At 26.4% G+C, this 22,064-nt stretch overlaps 1 protein-coding gene and 1 long non-coding RNA gene across 2 annotated transcripts; one reads left to right on the top strand and one right to left on the bottom strand.

Moving 5' to 3' along the window:
• Positions 1–743: 743 nt before the first annotated feature.
• On the bottom strand, positions 744–21,214 carry LOC126837396 (uncharacterized). Its single transcript, XM_050571305.1, has 6 exons — positions 20,899–21,214; positions 4,758–4,908; positions 3,629–3,696; positions 3,311–3,458; positions 2,959–3,023; positions 744–755 (listed from the first exon to the last, which is right to left on the bottom strand). Exons 1-6 carry the CDS (start codon positions 20,989–20,991, stop codon positions 744–746), a joined length of 537 nt encoding a protein of 178 aa, XP_050427262.1. The 5' UTR covers positions 20,992–21,214.
• LOC126837316 (uncharacterized) lies at positions 10,442–11,857 on the top strand. Its single transcript, XR_007685501.1, has 4 exons — positions 10,442–10,721; positions 10,812–10,950; positions 11,266–11,456; positions 11,549–11,857. It is a non-coding gene; the product is annotated as an uncharacterized LOC126837316 (long non-coding RNA).
• Positions 21,215–22,064: the final 850 nt, after the last annotated feature.

Here is a 22,064-nt window from a genome sequence, read left to right as displayed (position 1 = left end):
TGGACTTGTCTAACAAGCCAACCCCAATGTATTAATAATATATTTTTATATCACTAATCACTATTCATTAGGACCTAGGTATATTAATATTTTTAGGCTAGGACTACATTATGCGTTTCGTCGGATCCCGAAACCTGTTTTTGTAAAACCCACGAATAAATAACTTAAAAAATAGTTACAATTTCTATATAGATTAATTACCTCAGGTAACCGATTTGTTTATCTAAATAAGATAATAAGATGATTTACTTTTTTTTATCTAGATATATTATCTAGATACAATTATCTAGATAATTCCCAACACTGAGGGTAGTACACAAATAAACAGTAAAAGACTTTCAAATATTAGTTTTATAGTGAAAATGGATGACTCATTAAATATAGGACATAAAAATAATTGTAATTTTTAGTTTTTTATTTTTGAAACATTTACAATTACTAAATTTGAATATTTAATTGTCAAAAAAATATTCAAAATAATATATTATACATTATTTAACAAATGTTATTTAAACTATATAGAAACTAGGTCATAAAAGTATGAAGGCAATGGCAATGTTATTTGAAAAACAACAGCAGTTTATCTAAAAAACACCTAAGCCTGATAAAACGTTTCGTTAGTCGTAAACTAATTTGGTTCTCGTTGCATGAAAATATTATCCAATATTTCAAATATTTTAAATATTTTTCTAACACAATGAATCGAAATGTTAAATATATTATTCAATTTGAAAATTAGGGGATTAAGTTACCCTCTGAAAAATATAAAGTTGGTCAACTTTAAATTATGGTTAATATAACGGCACAATACATTTCTAGTTAGACTGAGTTATTAAAAATTTGAACTAAATTTAAATACGCTTATTATAGCGGTTCAATATATTTCTGGTTCAAAAAACTAAGTAATAGTGGTTTTAACAAATAATTTAGTCAAGCCAACTAGAATTTAATCGTGTTTCTACATTAAATATATTTTAGATTTGCACCAGCTATTAATTTATTTTGCGTAGGAGGGTGGTACACAAATAAATAATTAAGATTTATCAAATATATGTTTTATGGTGAATACCGATGATTTATTAAATATAGAACACAATTGTTTTCCATATTTACTCTAGCAGTAAACAATTTTGGTTATCGTAGCATGAATTTATTGTCCAATGTTTTAAATATTCCTGATATTTTTCGAACACAATAGGTCAATACGTTAAATAAACTATTTAAACTATAATTTAAGTTGATCAAGTATGTGATTTATAGAGTTGCTGTTCGAAGGTATTGGTCCAGTAATAAAAAAGTTGTAAATGTGTATACAAACAAAATAATAAAAAAGGCCACTTCATTGTAAAACCTATAGCATCACTGCTCCACATCAAAGCTAAAACATTTTTCTGGATTTTTGTGTAAAAGACTTTAAAGTGGTCAAATTATATGTTGTGGGGGTCGGTGATTGCGAATTTAATATCAGTATTCTATTTTACTCAGCCAAAAAATACTTAAATAAAAAGTTAAATTAAATTAAATAAAAACCTATAAATGGTACTCAAGTATCAAAACTAATTAGGATCATTCTGAATAGATGTCCATAAAATGTTGTGATGATTTCATGAAGTTCTTTTATGATTTAAAGAGTATATGTTAAATATACAATATCTTATACAGTTTTCTGGCAATTATAGCAATACTGAAGTGCCGGATTTTTACTTCGTTTAATATGCTATGAATACATATGAATTCTAAATGCTGACAAATTTTTAACTTTCAGATCCTAAAATTGTAAAAAAACACAGTTTTCCGGCGATAAAAACATCATAGGAATATTTGAACGACAATTTCATGCAACGCTAACCAAACTTGTTTTTGCTAACGAATTGTTTTGTTAGCCTTAGGTGTTTTTTTGATACACTACTGTTGTTTTCCAAATAACATTGCCATTGGTGTTTTACTTTGATAACTCAGTTTCTATATAGTTTGAATAACATTTGTTAAATAATGTATATGATATTCATTTGAATGTTTTTTTGACACATTTTTTTCCAAAGTAATTAATTGTGAATGATTTTAAATAGAAAAACTTAAAAGCCAGTACAGTAGAATCAGAGCATGGTGGGGTCTGGACATAATGGGGACGGTGAGGTCACAGGTTTACAGGACATTTTTAATCTGAAGGTGATAAAACCACTTTCGAATAAACGCTTCGATGCGAATAAGATGCTTTTCAAGCCAATACAGCCCAAACCAAGCACAGTGTAAACCAGCAAAGTGAGAAAGTATTAAGTTGAGGTGCTGTATTTACAAATAAGCATCAAAGCATTTATTTTAAAGTGATTTTATTGATTTTATTTATAATAATTCTTGAAGACCGGTGACCTCTCCGTCCCCTCTATGATTTGATTCCATTATGTCTATACTCTACAGTACTAGTCCTCTCGGATAAAATCACTTTCACATCTAGAATGGGCCGAGTAAACTGGCCACCGCCGGATAAAATATATGTCGCGAATAATGTAAAATTCATATGAGATATCTTGTATGTATTGGTTTATAATTAATACACATCAATACAATGTATTGTAGCCTAGAAAAATGCTAATGGTAATATTGAACAATGAACGATTATGTGTTTTTTTTTATATAGGTTATTTATCATTATCGAGCTTAGAAATAGAATTATATTTTTTTGAGTTGTATAAAAATGAGTTTTCAACTATTCCAAAGTAAGTTTAATTATATTTTTTCTAGTTATCTCAATACTAATTATTATATTAAAACTTACCTCTTAAAAAACTCTTAGAATTTTGTTTAGAGATTTTTTTGTTTAAAAAAAACTTTTTTTATATGAAGCAATAAAATAAATACTGACGAAATATAAGAGCAAAATGGTTTATTTTCCAATCAAGAATACAATTTTGTATGTGATATACTACATAGTACATACATGTATTATTCTAAAACTGCAAAATTAAAATTTTGTATAATCGATCTAATGGCATCTTCTTTTGTCTGAATAGGAAAAGTGTATTCTAAAAGCACAAAATATTATACATTTTTTAATCAAACGAAGCAGACCAATTCAACAGCAAATATATTAAAGAAAAAATATGTTTTCCACTTGCAAAAGATTATTATCTGATATTTTCGTAATTGAAGAAAAATAATGTAAAATTACATAATAAATTTAATTTTTATAAAAAATTATATAATTTATAGTTGTGCAATTAATGATAGACTTTATTATTAAAATGCCTTTTCAATAGTTTTTTAACATTTTTCTCAACATATTTATTAAAAAATTTTTATTGTATATTACTTAAAATATCCGCTTTCAATTGGTCTTCTTTATGAATGGATATATCCATATTGAGTTGAACTCTTATACCAAAAATGACAAAACTTAATTTAACAAAGTTTATACTTCCCGGACATGCATTTCTATAAAATAATGTTTCTGCATATTCCTATTTTTTATCAGAACAAAAATAGGCATTAAAATGTATATTAAAATTTACAACTAAAACATTGTAATGTACACATTATAAACATAAGATTCATTTTCTAAAACAATAATTCACATTTTGCACTTCAAAAACCTTAAACTGTAATATAGTAATTTTAGTTTTTTATTTACCTGCTGAGTATCGTCACCTACAATAAATCTCGTTAGATTTAAACAATCTGTTAATGTATATTCACGACCTGAAAGAACAAAATTTTAAATATATTCATAAAAAATCAGATTAATTGTATAATTGTATTACAATATTTTTATTTTTAGTTTTTACAGCAATTCTGTAAATCACAAATTTTATCTAGTTGGTACTGGGAGTACTAGTTGCTACCATATGAGTTTTATAAATTGTACTACTCCTCTACGATAAATACACTTTTAAATAAACGCTTTGATGCTAAGTTATAAACACTGCATCTGGCTTTAATTCTTTTTTACTAATAAGTAATATATGTAAGTATAATATTTTATTGTTTTCTCCAATATAGTATAAGATTTACTATTAATTTCAATGCTGGAGACTCAATTATTCTTTAGAAAAATACAAGAAATAAGTATACAAATTAAGGATCTATGTAAAGGTTTTTTAGATGCGTTTTGTTATGTTTATTGTCAATCTAGTAAAATAGAAGAATAATATAGCTATGAAAAATATAATTTATAAAGTATAAAGAGTTAGTGTGAGATTGTTCTAATGGAAGAAATATATAATACATAAAATTTATTTTTATTGAGTATAAGCGATTTTTAATTTAAATTATGGAGTACAAACGGTTGAAACATAAATCACCGAACATTCCAACTAAATTTAACAATAATACAGTGGGGTTGGGGCTTAATGGGGACGGGGAGGAAACAAGTTTACAGGAATTATTACAGCTGAATATGTAATAACATCACTTTCGAATAAACGCTTTGATGCAAATCAGTGATCAGTATTTTCAAACCAGTTAAGTCCAAACTGAGCAAAGTAAAAACGAATTAAATTGAGGTGCAGTGTTTACAAATTAGCATCAAAGCGTTGATTTGAAATCGATTTAATCTAAAAGGACTAGTACAGTGGGTCGAGTTATAATGGAATCAAAGCATAGAGAGGACGGAGAGGTCACGAGTCTACAGGAACTATTATTAATTAAAGTCATAAAATCACTTTCAAATTAACGCTTTGATGCTTGTTTGTAAATAATGCACCTCAATTTAATAGTTTCTAGCTAACACAATTGTTGAATATTGTCCTATTATTTATTACCTTCCAATGTCTTTTCAAATTGATCACGGCTGAGGATATTTCCTGTTGCCTTCGTATCCGTTTGTATAGAAAGCAAAGCTTTAAAAAAGTCATCATAGCTGATGCCATTCGGTTCGTGATAAATTTCATCGACTTTTTTTACTATCACAGCCTATTGTTATAAGAATAAGAATTAGTCATTTAATTGTACATAACAATTTGCAAATTAAACTAATCCTTCTTTAATTAAATAAAAATGCCTAACTATCAGTAATATTATATGACTTGCGAATTTGTTTAGCATTATAACATAAATTGTATAGTAGTTAAAGTATATTTTTTTGTTATTGTTATCAATAATTGGTTATAAGAGAAAATATTACTTAAAAAACTCTTCGGTGCAGCAATGTAGGTGGTTAAAACATTAAGTGACTTTTCTAATTAATACATTACATTTTATACATTTATAAGCAACTATCTCAGCATTTTGTATTAAAAATAAATAATAAGTACTCGTTATTCTTACAAGTTGACTTTCACTAGGGCCTTCATCAGCACATTGACATTGCAAGACGTACCATGCAATGCAAATAAACAGCATCATGATTTTCGAATACATTTTAAGTGTTCAAACGATAAACTTGGATACGGAATATGACGATTTTATAATGTTATGGGAATATTGTATTCTTGCTTGATGACTGTGATTCAAATAGTGGTTTTCCGAACAACCACAGTACTTAATATAAGAATATTTACTTGAAGAATGCAAACAGTACCATGTCTGTAGGTGTTGATCCGTGCAATTAGTTTTAAGCAACAGATACTTTTGAACATTTTTATTTGCGTTGTATGGCATACTTAGTACACGTACCCACTTACTGTTATCTTTTTACGTGCTTATTACAGTTTAAAACTGTTTACTCATGTGCAAAATAAATGCATATATTGTCAACGTTTATCGATAGTGCCCCATCTAAAGAATATATCTAGAATGGGACATTAACACAAACAAACAATTATCTTAAAAATCTTTTGTTACCGTCAAACGGGCCAACATTGGGGATTATGGGTAATTTGGGGCATTGGTCAAATATATTATATTTAAATGTATATTTTTTTACACATATGCCCCAAGTTGGCTCATTTGACGGTAACTATTTATTGGAGAAAAACTTTGAAAAATAAACCTAATACCTTAAAAGAGCGGTCACATGTTTTTTCCTTTGGAACGGTTTACTCGAGTATCATCTCTATACATCTGAAATAGTGTGCGATTGGTACTTTGACGGTTTTTCGACTTTAACTCACTAGAGCTTAACGAAAAACGGTCTTATCGAAGCGCAATTTTTATAGAACATTTATTAGGCATGCCTCTATTCATAAATAGCCTCAAATCAAATTTCGATAGTCCTGCAACCCAACCCCCTCCCCGCCACAAGGGTTGAAATTTTTTACGTTTTAGTCTCAAGAGCTTAAAATTAGACTGAATAAATAGACCTATATATATATGTAACTTGTAGAAAAAGAAATAAATCAACAGAAGGCAAACTACAAAATAATAATTTTTTTTATGACATATACAGGGTGATTTTTTTATCATGAACCACTCAATATCTCATAGAGTTTCGGATAACTAATTATAAAGTTATAAGAGTTTTAAACTAAAGATTGGAGGGAATGTGTGGTCGGGAAATGCGCGCAGATAAAAAAAATACTACACTCCACATTTTATTCACTTTTATTTATAACAATTACTGCAGACCTCTGACCTCCTGTCCCCTCCCTCTATGTTTTGATTCCAATATGCTTATACTCTACTGTCCTTGTCCTCTCAGATAAAATCACTTTCAAATTAACTTTCAAATTAAGTATAGCGGTAGATACGATTGCAGTAGAAGGCGCAGAGCTGATTAGATATTGGATTTTTATGATTTATTTTTTTATTGTTAAAGAAAATTCCCTCCTCCCAAAAAAAAGGAGAAATTGCACTTCGAAAGCTGTAGTTAATTTCTAGGTTGTTATAATATGTGAGAGAGTAAAATTGTTCGAGATCCCCCTAAGCTATATCTAAAAAAAATGTTTTGTAGATTTCCACTTATTTTTATTTTTTTAATTTAATATATTTTGTTTTATGATCATGACTGAAAGTTTAAACATTTTTGACTACAAAATAATATAATTGTATATAATATTACATAAATGTAATTATACAATAAAAAAAACATTGGCTAAGCGTAACTGGAGAAAAACCGGATTAAAGAAAATGGTCTGTAATTATACCTATCATGAAATACTCAAAACCTACTAGAACTATGGTTTTTCTAAGAGCACAATTCATTTTTAGTTGGACTGAGTATTAAATATTAGTTCTTAATTAAAATACGCCTATTATAGAGGCTCAATATATATCTAGTTTAAAACATTAAAAAAAATAATGGTGAATACAGGTGATTCATTAAATTTAGGTTCCATTTTTTTTTACTAAAAGAATTCTAATTGTTAGTTTTTTTTAAACATTTGCAATTAAATTTGGATATTTATGTCAAAAAAATATTCAAAGAAAATATTATACATTATTTAACAAATATTATTCAAACTATATGGAAACTGAGCTATTAACGTATGACGCAAATGGCAATGTTATTTGGAAAAAAACAGCAGTTTATCTAAAAACACCCAAAGCTGATTAAACATTTCGTTAGCTGTAAACAACTTTGGTTATCGTTGCATAAAAATATTATCCAATATTTCAAATATTCCTGATATTTTTCAAACACAATGAAACGAAATGTTAGGGATTAAGTTACCCTCTGAAAAATACAAAATTGGTCCCACTCTAACTATGGTTAATATAACGGCGCAATACATTTTAGTTGGACTGAGTGTTTAAAAATTTGGTCTAAATTAAAATACGCTTATTATAGGGGCTCAATATATTTCTAGTTAAAAAGTTAAGTACATGTGGTTCTAACAAATCACTTAATTATGCCAACTAGAAATTAATAGTGTCTCTACATTAAATATATTTTAGATATGCATTAGCTATTAAATTATTTTGCATATGAGGGTGGTATACAAACAAATAGTAAAGATATGTCAAATATATGTTTTATGGTGAATACATATGATTCATTAAATTTAGGACCCATTTTTTTTTACTAAAAGAATTCTAATTGTTAGTTTTTTTTAAACATTTACAATTAAATTTGGATATTTATGTCAAAAAAATATTCAAATAAATATAATATACATTATTTAACAAATATTATTCAAACTATATGGAAACTGAACTATTAAAGTATGACGCAAACAGCAATTTTATTTGGAAAACAACAGCAGTTTATCTAAAAAACACCTAAGGCTTTTAAAACATTTCGTTAGCAGTAAACAATTTTGGTTATCGTAGCATGAAAATATTGTCCATTATTTCAAATATTCCTGAATTATTTCGAACACAATGAATCGAAATGTTAAATATATTATTGAACTTAAATATTAAAGAGATTAAGTTACCATCTGAAAATACAAAGTTGGTCAAATTAAAACTATAGTTAATATAACGGCACTTTACATTTCTAGTTGGATCGAGTTATTAAAATTTGGTCTCAATAAAAATACGCTAATTATGGGGGCTCAATATATTTCTAGTTCAAAAACTAAGTAAAAGTGGTTTTAACAAATCATTTAGTTAAGCCAACTAGAAATTAATCGTGTTTCTACATTAAATGTATTTTTCATTTGCACCAGCTAATGATATATTCTGCGTAAGAGGTTGGTATACAAATTAATAGTAAAGATATGTCAAATGTATGTATTATGGCAAATACAGATGATTCATAAAATATAGGACTCAGTTTTTTTATAATAAATCTAATTTAAAATTTTTCTTTTTTTTAAGCATTTTCAATTACTTAAGTTGGATTTTAGTGTGTTAAAGGAGCAATCAAATAAATAAAATATACATTATTTAATACATGCTATTCAAACTTTATGGAAACCGAGTTATTAAAGTATGACGCAAATAGCGATGTTTTTTGGAAAACAACAGCAGTGTATCTGAAAAACACCCAAGGCTGATTAAACAATTCGTTAGCTGTAAACAACTTTGGTTATCGTTGCATAAAAATATTATCCAATATTTCAAATATTCCTGATATTTTTCAAACACAATGAAACGAAATGTTAGGGATTAAGTTACCCTCTGAAAAATACAAAATTGGTCCCACTCTAACTATGGTTAATATAACGGCACAATACATTTTAGTTGGACTGAGTGTTTAAAAATTTGGTCTAAATTTAAATACGCTTATGGTAGGGGTTCAATATATTTCTAGTTAAAAAGTTAAATAAAAGTGGTTTTAACAAATCATTTAATTATGCAAACTAGAAATTAATAGTGTCTCTACATTAAATATATTTTAGATTTGCACCAGCTATTAAATTATTTTGCATAGGAGGGTGGTATACAAACAAATAGTAAAGATATGTCAAATATATGTTTTGTGGTGAATACATATGATTCATTAAATTTAGGACCCATTTTTTTTTACTAAAAGAATTCTAATTGTTAGTTTTTTTTAAACATTTACAATTACTAAATTTGGATTTTAGTGTGTTAAAGGAGCAATCAAATAAATAAAATATACATTATTTAACAAATGTTATTCAAACTATTTGGAAACCGAGTTATTAAGGTGTGACGACAATGGCAATGTTATTTGGAAAACAACAGCAGTCTATATAAAAAACACCTAAGGCTGATAAAACATTTCGTTAGCAGTAAACAAATTTGGTTATCGTTGTATGAAATTATTGTTCAATATTTTTAATATTCTTGATTTTTTTCGAACACAGAAGATTAAACTGTTAACTATATTATTTATCCAATAAATTAAGGTGATTAGGTTACGCTCTGAAAGATACAAAGTTAGTCTAACTTAAACTATGGTTTTTCTAAGGGCAAATTACACATCTAGTTGGACTGAGTGTTTAGAAGCTTGGTCTAAATTAAAATACGCTTATTAAAGTTGCCTAATAAATTTCTAGTTCCAAAAACTAAAGAAAAAGTTGTTTCTACAAAACACTTAGTTAGGCCAAAATAAATTAATCATGTCACTACATTATACCGGTTGATTGGTTAACTATGGACCACTCAATATCTTAGAAGATATTAGACTTATTAATTTTTTTTTTTTTTGTACTATTATAGTTATTAAGTTTGACAAATTTAATGTATTTTTCAAAATTTTAACACCATCCCTTATGCGTTAAAACCATATCAACTTTGGATTTTTAAATGGTAACCCCCAATTTTTTTTTGATGTTCGTGTTTATTTTTTTTAAATTTAATTTTAGGCGTAAAAACTAGGTAAATCGATTGAGTAGTTAACGAGCTACACAGTTTTAAAATTAAAGGGAGTGTAAAAAATAAATTAAATATCTTGGAGACGCTAACATATTAAGGTGACACTTGACTGCTCTCTGTTATTATTTATTGACAATTAACTTTGACAATAGCTATAGTAGCGTTTAATAATCATAACCGTACCAAACACTATTTACTTTAGGTAAATAATTCACCGATAGTAAATAATAATGATAACCGCTATATCGACTGACAAATATACCACCACTACACACTTTTACATTTATTTTATAAAATAGTAGGTATGTTTGATTTGTTATCAACACCTTGTGTATATTTTCCAGCATTTAGCAATTATATGTTTTGGTTAATTTGACACATTTTGTTTATTCATGCGATTTGTACATCCTAATTTCATAGTATATTATAATAATATAGTATCATAACTTACTAGATCTATGAACTTGTCAACATTTATTGTGTTTTAAATAATAACATTGATATTAAATATCCATAATCAATGTGAATACCGAGATGGAGTTTTGCTCAAGTGACAAGTCTATAAAACCTATAACCTTACTTATAAAATGTATGCACATCAAATATCAAAATTAAAGGTACTTATAATAATAATATGTTATTTAAAATACATAGAGTAATTTGAATTATGCTTGATGATATTTTAATTAAAACTTTTATTTTTACAGTATTATGTCTTTGTTCTGAGAAACTTATAAATGTGTAGTTTTGTGTTTTAACATATTGGTATCTGAATACAAAGAAAAAATATAAAATTTTTTATGAAAAAATTGAATCTTCAATCATCATTTACTGAATCAATAATAGGTAAGATAATGTATTTATTAATATAGGTGTATTGTATAAGTACATTTTTTTATTAGAAAAATATAATTAATCGTTTTTTATTATTCATGAACATATAAAATGTTTTTACATAATAAGTTTTTTTGGATTACTTATGTTTATCATACTTAATATGTTTAATTAAAATGCGTTACTTAAAAATTAACGTTTAACTTAAAAATTATCATACTTGTATAATTATAAAAAATATATGTGTATACTGATATTTGTTGCTTAACCATATAATTATTTAAGTATCTAAGGAACTTATTTAATTTTTTAAATTATATGTTTCAGTATGTTCAATATTAATATGGACTATCTCAACTTAAATTGATATTTGTTATTGTCTACAACTACACTACTACCAACGTCAAATTTGGTGTATTATATTATTGTAGTCAATCAGTCTAATCTAATTCCATCAATACATTGTCGAATGTTATGGTATTCAATTTTCAGTAAATTTATAGGTGTTTTATTTTAAGGTAAAATATATAAGATCATCAGTTTGCAATAATTTAGTTAATTTCTATGAATTCATCTCTAACAATTTATTTTTATTATTATTATTTTTTAGTTACTGTGGCACACTATTGCAGATAACGGTTTTCCATTAAGTCAGTAAGAAGAATAATATGGATTCACAAGTTCAAATCAAATATTAGACAACTATATATATTTAGTTATTCAGCTAAAAATGTAATTCAATAAAATAATTTAAAAGTACTTAATCATTTTAAAAGTGACATAAAGTTTTTAAACACACATATACTTAACATATCTATAATTATTGTACATTATTTATTAATTATTAATGATGAATTCTTTATTTAATATTAATTTAATCTAAAATGCTGCTGAGAATGTTAATATTTCTAAAATATGTTATTGTCTTAATCCAAATCTTGAAATTATTTTCATGATGGCATAGTTTTGGCATTAGCTATTACAGAATTTATTGACAATTTTCTAGTGGTTTACGATTAAGTTTTTATAAGTAATAAAGTAAATAAAATTATAAAACACAAAATAGAAAAAAAAAAATGTTAACTATTGGATTAAGTGTAAAAAAGTAAATTGAATGAATATACTTATAAATATTTTTTAACTTAAATATGTAAATGGAGATGGATTTCTTCTAGTGGGAAATTATCAAACAAACTTTACCGTCCAAGGTAACTTCCTATAAATACATCACTATGTACAGCAATATGTTGTACCTCTATTATTTAAAGTTAATTATAGATATGTTAATTTTATTTAGTCTTAGTTTTTCAATATGATTTAGCAAATAAAAATGTTTATTCGTATCTTATAAGCGTATTATTTATCTTGTTACTTGTTTTTTTATTTTACTATTATCATAATAAACATAACATAATATAGTATTTAAATGTTTGTTAGTAATATTATTATTGAATTTTAAGCTTATGACTGTTAAAAAAGCCATACAAAAACAAAAAAAATTTTACTTTATCATTCACTCTAAATTTTTGCTTATACCTCGTACAACGAGAAAAACAACCATTTATTAAATAAGAAATATACTTTTACTGTTCATATGAACACATTAAAATAAGTAAGAATAGTCAATACTATGAAATATATACAGTATAGGCTTAAGGTGGTAATATAATAAAGAGTTAATAAATAAATACAGCTTTTAATAATTAAAAATACTGAACTAGAAATAGTTAAAATTGACGCGTTACAACTTTAAATTATAAAAATGAAAATTTATTTTAATGCACAAGTATTGGATGAACGTATTTCTTATGGAATCCTTTGTTATCTAAACATTTTAAGAAACACACTAGATGCCTTATAAAGATGTTGTTTGACATCTTAAGTACCTATCATAACCAGTTCAGACAAATGCTAAAATAGTTTCTGTACATATTAAGTTTAGTTTTTGTTTATTTCTGTATATATTCTGTACATATTATCTATTAACTGTATGTAATACAACATTATACTAAAAAAACAAAAAATTGAATGTTATTTATTAAAGTTTTTTTAAAAATATTTTCACTAACAGAATTAATAATTTGACTAGTTAAGACACCAGTACAAGTAACACTTATTAAGACCAAGACGCTAAATATTTAAAGTAAAAACCAAGACGCTAAATAACCATAATAATTGAAAAACTAGAATAATGAACTTTTTTATTAGTTTTCAAGTAGTCGTATTTTTATAATAATTTGTTCTGTGTTGATATTAATCTACACTAGTAACGAATCGTTTTGGTAGAACCACGGTATATACTTTATATAAGACCGTGATTAGACCACGGTAACCTATGGTTGAAATTCAAAAATAAAAACTATTTACTAGGGCTTATAATATTGTTTGTTAACAGCAGCTAATGCCTAATATTCAATACATACAGGTACACCGCACCGCACCGCTAGAAACACTACAGAAAAAACAGATAAGAAGACATTACCCATATAATATTGTTATAGATTTATTATTAGTTCGTTTTCATTGTGACCGACGACCGTCAACTATTAACTTTAATCTACAACCGTATCGTTAATCAATCTTATTTTGTGAAACGTGAGATCCGGCGATAAACGATTATTTTCTTTAGCTGTAAAACTTGTAAAAGCATCTCATATAAGCTAATATTATAATATTGTAGTACTAAGCTATAACTTTAAAAGTACTTGTCTGATTTAGCTAGTTTTTACGCCTAAAATTAAATTTAAAAAAAATAAACACGGTCATCAAAAAAAAATTGGGGGTTACCTTTTAAAAATCTAAAGTTGATATGGTTTTAACGCATAAGGGATGGTGTTAAAATTTTGAAAAATACATTAAATTTGTCCCACCTAATAACTATAATAGTACAAAAAAAAAATAATTAAAAAAGTCTAATATCTTCTAAGATATTGAGTGGTCCATAGTTAACCAATCACCCAGTATATATTTTAGGTTGCACCAGCTATTTTATTTTTCTGCGTAGGAGGGTAGTACACAAATAAACAGTAAAAGTCTTTCAAATATTAGTTTTATAGTGAAAATGGATGACTCATTAAATAAAGGACATAAAAATAATTGTAATTTTTAGTTTTTTATTATTGAAACATTTACAATTACTAAATTTAAATATTTAATTGTCAAAAAATATTCAAAATAATATATTACACATTATTTAACAAATGTTATTTAAACTATATAGAAACTAGGTCATAAAAGTATGAAGGCAATAGCAATGTTATTTGAAAAACAACAGCAGTTTATCTAAAAAACACCTAAGCCTGATAAAACTTTTCGTTAGCCGTAAACTAATTTGGTTCTCGTTGCATGAAAATATTATCCAATATTTCAAATATTTTAAATATTTTTCTAACACAATGAATCGAAATGTTAAATATATTATTCAATTTGAAAATTAGGGGATTAAGTTACCCTCTGAAAAATATAAAGTTGGTCAACTTTAAATTATGGTTAATATAACGGCACAATACATTTCTAGTTAGACTGAGTTATTAAAAATTTGAACTAAATTTAAATACGCTTATTATAGCGGTTCAATATATTTCTGGTTCAAAAAACTAAGTAAAAGTGGTTTTAACAAATAATTTAGTCAAGCCAACTAGAATTTAATCGTGTTTCTACATTAAATATACTTTAGATTTGCACCAGCTATTATTTATTTTGCGTAGGAGGGTGGTACACAAATAAATAATAAAGATTTATCAAATATATGTTGTATGGTGAACACCGATGATTTATTAAATATAGAACACAATTGTTTTCCATATTTACTCTAGCAGTAAACAATTTTGGTTATCGTAGCATGAATTTATTGTCCATTATTTCAAATATTCCTGAATTATTTTGAACACAATGAATCAAAATGTTAAATATATTATTGAACTTAAATATTAAAGAGATTAAGTTACCATCTGAAAATACAAAGTTGGTCAAATTAAAACTATAGTTAATATAACGGCAAATTACATTTCTAGTTGGATTGAGTTATTAAAAATTTGGTTTCAATAAAAATACGCTAATAATGGGGGCTTAATATGTTTCTGGTTCAAAAAACTAAGTAAAAGTGGTTCTAACAAATCATTTAGTTAAGCCAACTAGAAATGAATCGTGTTTCTACATTAACTATATTTTATATTTGCACCAGCTAATGATATATTCTGCGTAAGAGGAAAAAAGTTTAATATATTATTTAACCTTTAAACTATGCTGAATAAAATTACTCTTTGAAAAATTCCAAGTAGGTCCAAATAAAACTATTGTTAATATAACGGTAGAATAATTTCGAGTTGGACTACATTATTGAAAATTTGGTCTAAATTTAAATACGCTTATGGTAGGGGTTCAATATATTTCTAGTTAAAAAGTTAAATAAAAGTGGTTCTAACAAATCATTTAATTATGCTAAATAGAAATTAATAGTGTCTCTACATTCAAATAAATAAAATATATATTATATAACAAATGTTATTCAAACTATTTGGAAACCGAGTTATTAAGGTGTGACGACAATGGCAATGTTATTTGGAAAACAACAGCAGTCTAAATAAAAAACACCTAAGGCTGATAAAACATTTCGTTAGCAATAAACAATTTTGGTTATCGTTGTATGAAATTATTTTCCAATATTTTTAATATTCTTGATTTTTTTCGAACACAGAAGATTAAACTGTTAATTATATTATTTATCCAATAAATTAAGGTGATTAGGTTACGCTCTGAAAGATACAAAGTTAGTCTAACTTAAACTATGGTTTTTCTAAGGGCAAAATACACATCTAGTTGGACTGAGTGTTTAGAAGCTTGGTCTAAATTAAAATACGCTTTTTAAAGTTGCCTAATAAATTTCTAGTTCCAAAAACTAAAGAAAAAGTTGTTTCTACAAAACACTTAGTTAGGCCAAAATAAATTAATCATGTCACTACATTATATATATTTTAGGTTGCACCAGCTATTTTATTTTTCTGCGTAGGAGGGTAGACGGTAGTACACAAATAAACAGTAAAAGTCTTTCAAATATTAGTTTTATAGTGAAAATGGATGACTTATTAAATATAGGACATAAAAATAATTGTAATTTTTAGTTTTTTATTTTTGAAACATTTACAATTACTAAATTTGAATATTTAATTGTCAAAAAAATATTCAAAATAATATATTATACATTATTTAACAAATGTTATTTAAACTATATAGAAACTAGGTCATAAAAGTAAGAAGGCAATAGCAATGTTATTTGAAAAACAACAGCAGTTTATCTAAAAAACACCTAAGCCTGATAAAACTTTTCGTTAGCCGTAAACTAATTTAGTTCTCGTTGCATGAAAATATTATCCAATATTTCAAATATTTTAAATATTTTTCTAACACAATGAATCGAAATGTTAAATATATTATTCAATTTAAAAATTAGGGGATTAAGTTACCCTCTGAAAAATATAAAGTTGGTCAACTTTAAATTATGGTTAATATAACGGCACAATACATTTCTAGTTAGACTGAGTTATTAAAAATTTTAACTAAATTTAAATACGCTTATTATAGCGGTTCAATATATTTCTGGTTCAAAAAACTAAGTAAAAGTGGTTTTAACAAATAATTTAGTCAAGCCAACTAGAATTTAATCGTGTTTCTACATTAAATATATTTTAGATTTGCACCAGCTATTAATTTATTTTGCGTAGGAGGGTGGTACACAAATAAATAATAAAGATTTATCAAATATATGTTGTATGGTGAACACCGATGATTTATTAAATATAGAACACAATTGTTTTCCATATTTACTCTAGCAGTAAACAATTTTGGTTATCGTAGCATGAATTTATTGTCCAATGTTTTAAATATTCCTGATATTTTTCGAACACAATAGGTCAATACGTTAAATAAACTATTTAAACTATAATTTAAGTTGATCAAGTATGTGATTTATAGAGTTGCTGTTCGAAGGTATTGGTCCAGTAATAAAAAAATTGTAAATGTGTATACAAACAAAAAATAAAAAAGGCCACTTCATTGTAAAACATATAGCATCACTGCTCCACATCAAAGCTAAAACATTTTTCTGGATTTTTGTGTAAAAGACTTCAAAGTGGTCAAATTATATGTTGTGGGGGTCGGTGATTGCGAATTTAATATCAGTTTTCAATTTTACTCAGCCAAAAAATACTTAAATAAAGAATTAAATTTAATTAAATAAAAACCTAAAAATGGTACTCAAGTATCAAAACTAATTAGTATCATTCTGAATAGACGTCCATAAAATGTTGTGATGATTTAATGAAGTTCTTTTATGATTTAAAGTGTATATGTTAAAATATACAATATCTTATACAGTTTTCTGGCAATTATAGCAATACTGAAGTGCCGGATTTTTACTTCGTTTAATATGCTATGGATACATATGAATTCTAAATGCTGACAAATTTATAACTTTCAGATCCTAAAATTGTAAAAAAACACAGTTTTCCGGCGATTAAAACATCATAGGAATATTTGAACGACAATTTCATGCAACGCTAACCAAACTTGTTTTTGCTAACGAATTGTTTTGTTAGCCTTAGGTGTTTTTTTGATACACTACTGTTGTTTTCCAAATAACATTGCCATTGGCGTTTTACTTTGATAACTCGGTTTCCAAATAGTTTGAATAACATTTGTTAAATAATGTATATGATATTCATTTGAATGTTTTTTTGACACATTTTTTTCCAAAGTAATTATTTGTAAATGGTTTTAAATAGAAAAACTTAAAAGCCAGTACAGTAGAATCAGAGCATGGTGGGGTCTGGACATAATGAGGACGGTGAGGTCACAGGTTTACCGGACATTTTTAATCTGAAGATGATAAAACCACTTTCGAATAAACGCTTCGATGCGAATAAGATGCTTTTCAAGCCAATACAGCCCAAACCAAGCACAGTGTAAACCAGCAAAGTGAGAAAGTATTAAGTTGAGGTGCTGTATTTACAAATAAGCATCAAAGCATTTATTTTAAAGTGATTTTATTGATTTTATTTATAATAATTCTTGAAGACCGGTGACCTCTCCGTCCCCTCTATGATTTGATTCCATTATGTCTATACTCTACAGTACTAGTCCTCTCGGATAAAATCACTTTCACATCTAGAATGGGCCGAGTAAACTGGCCACCGCCGGATAAAATATATGTCGCGAATAATGTAAAATTCATATGAGATATCTTGTATGTATTGGTTTATAATTAATACACATCAATACAATGTATTGTAGCCTAGAAAAATGCTAATGGTAATATTGAACAATGAATGATTATGTGTTTTTTTTATATAGGTTATTTATCATTATCGAGCTTAGAAATAGAATTATATTTTTTTGAGTTGTATAAAAATGAGTTTTCAACTATTCCAAAGTAAGTTTAATTATATTTTTCTAGTTATCTCAATACTAATTATTATATTAAAACTTACCTTTTAAAAAACTCTTAGAATTTTGTTTAGAGATTTTTTTGTTTAAAAAAAACTTTTTTTATATGAAGCAATAAAATAAATACTGACGAAATATAAGAGCAAAATGGTTTATTTTCCAATCAAGAATACAATTTTGTATGTGACATAGTACATACATGTATTATTCTAAAACTGCAAAATTTAAATTTTGTATAATCGTTCTAATGGCATCTTCTTTTGTCTTAATAGGAAAAGTGTATTCTAAAAGCACAAAATATTATACATTTTTTAATCAAACGAAGCAGACCAATTCAACAGCAAATATATTAAAGAAAAAATATGTTTTCCACTTGCAAAAGATTATTATCTGATATTTTTGTAATTGAAGAATAATAATGTAAAGTTACATAATACATTTAATTTTTATAAAAAATTATATAATTTATAGTTGTGCAATTAATGATAGACTTTATTATTAAAATGCCTTTTCAATAGTTTTTGAACATTTTTCTCAACATATTTATTAAAAAAATTTTATTGTATATTACTTAAAAGATCCGCTTTCAATTGGTCTTCTTTATCAATGGATACATCCTTTTTGAGTTGAACTCTTATACCATATATGACAAAACTTAATTGAAAAAAGGTTATCTCTTCCCGATATGCATTTCTTTCAAATAACTTTACTGCATATTCCTATTTTTTATCAGAACAAAAATAGGCATTAAAATGTATATTAAAATTTACAACTAAAACATTTTAATGTACACATTATAAATATAAGATTCATTTTCTAAAACAATAATTCACATTTTGCACTTCAAAAACCTTAAACTGTAATATATTAATTTTAGTTTTTTATTTACCTGCTGAGTATTGTCACCTACAATAAATCTCGTTAGATTTAAACAATCTGTTAATGTATAGTAACGACCTGAAAGAACAAAATTTTAAATATTTCATAAAAAACCAGATTAATTGTAATATTGTGTTACAATATTTTTATTTTTAATCATTATAGCAACTCTATAAATCACAAATTTTATCTAGTTGGTACTGGGATTACTAGTTGTTACCATATGAGTTTTATAGATTGTACTACTCCTCTACGATAAATAAACTTTTAAATAAACGCTTTGATGCTAAGTTATAAAAACTGCATCTGGCTTTAATTCTTTTTTACTAATAAGTAATATATGTAAGTATAATATTTTATTTTTTTCTCCAATATAGTATAAGATTTACTTTTAATTTCAATGCTGGAGACTCAATTATTCTTTAGAAAATTACAAGAAATAAGTATACAAATTAAAGATCTATGTAAAGGTTTTTTAGATGCGTTTTGTTATGTTTATTGTCAATCTAGTAAAATAGAAGAATAATATAGCTATGAAAAATATAATTTATAAAGTATAAAAAGTTAGTGTGAGATTGTTCTAATGGAAGAAGTATATAATACATAAATATTATTTTTATTGAGTATAAGCGATTATAATTTAAATTATGGAGTACAAACGGGTGAAACATAAACACCGACCATTCCAACTAAATTTAACAATAATACAGTGGGGTTGGGGCTTAATGGGGACGGGGAGGAAACAAGTTTACAGGAATTATTACAGCTGAATATGTAATAACATCACTTTCGAATAAACGCTTTGATGCAAATCAGTGATCAGTATTTTCAAACCAGTTAAGTCCAAACTGAGCAAAGTAAAAACGAATTAAATTGAGGTGCAGTGTTTACAAATTAGCATCAAAGCGTTGATTTGAAATCGATTTAATCTAAAAGGACTAGTACAGTGGGTCGAGTTATAATGGAATCAAAGCATAGAGAGGACGGAGAGGTCACGAGTTTACAGGAACTGTTATTAATTAAAGTCATAAAATCACTTTCAAATTAACGCTTTGATGCTTGTTTGTAAATAATGCACCTCAATTTAATAGTTTCTAGCTAACACAATTGTTGAATATTGTCCTATTATTTATTACCTCCCAATGTCTTTTCAAATTGATCACGGCTGAGGATATTTCCTGTTGCCTTCGTATCCGTTTGTATAGAAAGCAAAGCTTTAAAAAAGTCATCATAGCTGATGCCATTCGGTTCGTGATAAATTTCATCGACTTTTTTTACTATCACAGCCTATTGTTATAAGAATAAGAATTAGTCATTTAATTGTACATAACAATTTGCAAATTAAACTAATCCTTCTTTAATTAAATAAAAATGCCTAACTATCAGTAATATTATATGACTTGCGAATTTGTTTAGCATTATAACATAAATTGTATAGTAGTTAAAGTATATTTTTTTGTTATTGTTATCAATAATTGGTTATAAGAGAAAATATTACTTAAAAAACTCTTCGGTGCAGCAATGTAGGTGGTTAAAACATTAAGTGACTTTTCTAATTAATACATTACATTTTATACATTTATAAGCAACTATCTCAGCATTTTGTAATAAAAATAAATAATAAGTACTCATTATTCTTACAAGTTGACTTTCACTAGGGCCTTCATCAGCACATTGACATTGCAAGACGTACCATGCAATGCAAATAAACAGCATCATGATTTTCGAATACATTTTAAGTGTTCAAACGATAAACTTGGATACGGAATATGACGATTTTATAATGTTATGGGAATATTGTATTCTTGCTTGATGACTGTGATTCAAATAGTGGTTTTCCGAACAACCACAGTACTTAATATAAGAATATTTACTTGAAGAATGCAAACAGTACCATGTCTGTAGGTGTTGATCCGTGCAATTTGTTTTAAGCAACAGATACTTTTGAATATTTTTATTTGCGTTGTATGGCATACTTAGTACACGTACCCCCTTACTGTTATTATTTTACGTGCTTATTACAGTTTAAAACTGTTTACTCATGTGCAAAATAAATGCATATATTGTCAACGTTTATCGATAGTGCCCCATCTAAAGAATATATCTAGAATGGAACATTAACAGAAACAAACAATAATCTTAAAAATCTTTTGTTACCGTCAAACGGGCCAACATAGGGCATAATGGGTAATTTGGGGCATGGGTCAAATATATTATATTTTAATGTATATTTTTTTACACACATGCCCCAAATTACCCATAATGCCCCAAGTTGGCTCATTTGACGGTAACCTTTTATTTGAGAAAAACTTTGAAAAATAAACCTAATACCTTAAAAAAGCAGTCACATATTTTTTCCTTTGGAACGGTTTACTCGAGTATCATCTCTATACATCCGAAATAGTTTGCGATTGGTACTTTGACGGTTTTTCGACTTTAACTCACTTGAACATAGCGAAAAACGGTCTTATCGAAGCGCAATTTTTATAGAACATTTATTAGGCATGCCTCTATTCATAAATAGCCTCAAATCAAATTTCGATAGTCCTGCAACCCGACCCCCTCCCCGCCGCAAGGGATGAAATTATTTGCGTTTTAGACTCAAGGCAAACTACAAAATAATAATTTTTTTAATGACATTTACAGGTTGTTTTGTTTATCAAGAACTACTCAATATTTCATAGAGCTTCGGATAACTAATTATAAAGTTATAAGAGTTTTAAACTAAAGATTGGAGGGAATGTGTTGTCGGGAAATGCGCGCAGATAAAAAAAATACTACACTCCACATTTTATTCACTTTTATTT

This window comes from Adelges cooleyi, unplaced genomic scaffold, assembly GCF_023614345.1.
Source record: "Adelges cooleyi isolate 19-005CV unplaced genomic scaffold, UGA_ACOO_1.1 ACOO_flye_CR_arks_rails_tigmint_CR_PRNA_248, whole genome shotgun sequence".
In the NCBI taxonomy this organism is placed as follows: domain Eukaryota; kingdom Metazoa; phylum Arthropoda; class Insecta; order Hemiptera; family Adelgidae; genus Adelges; species Adelges cooleyi.
Note: the sequence above shows the minus strand (reverse complement) of the source record. Positions and strands in the feature narration are given on the sequence as shown.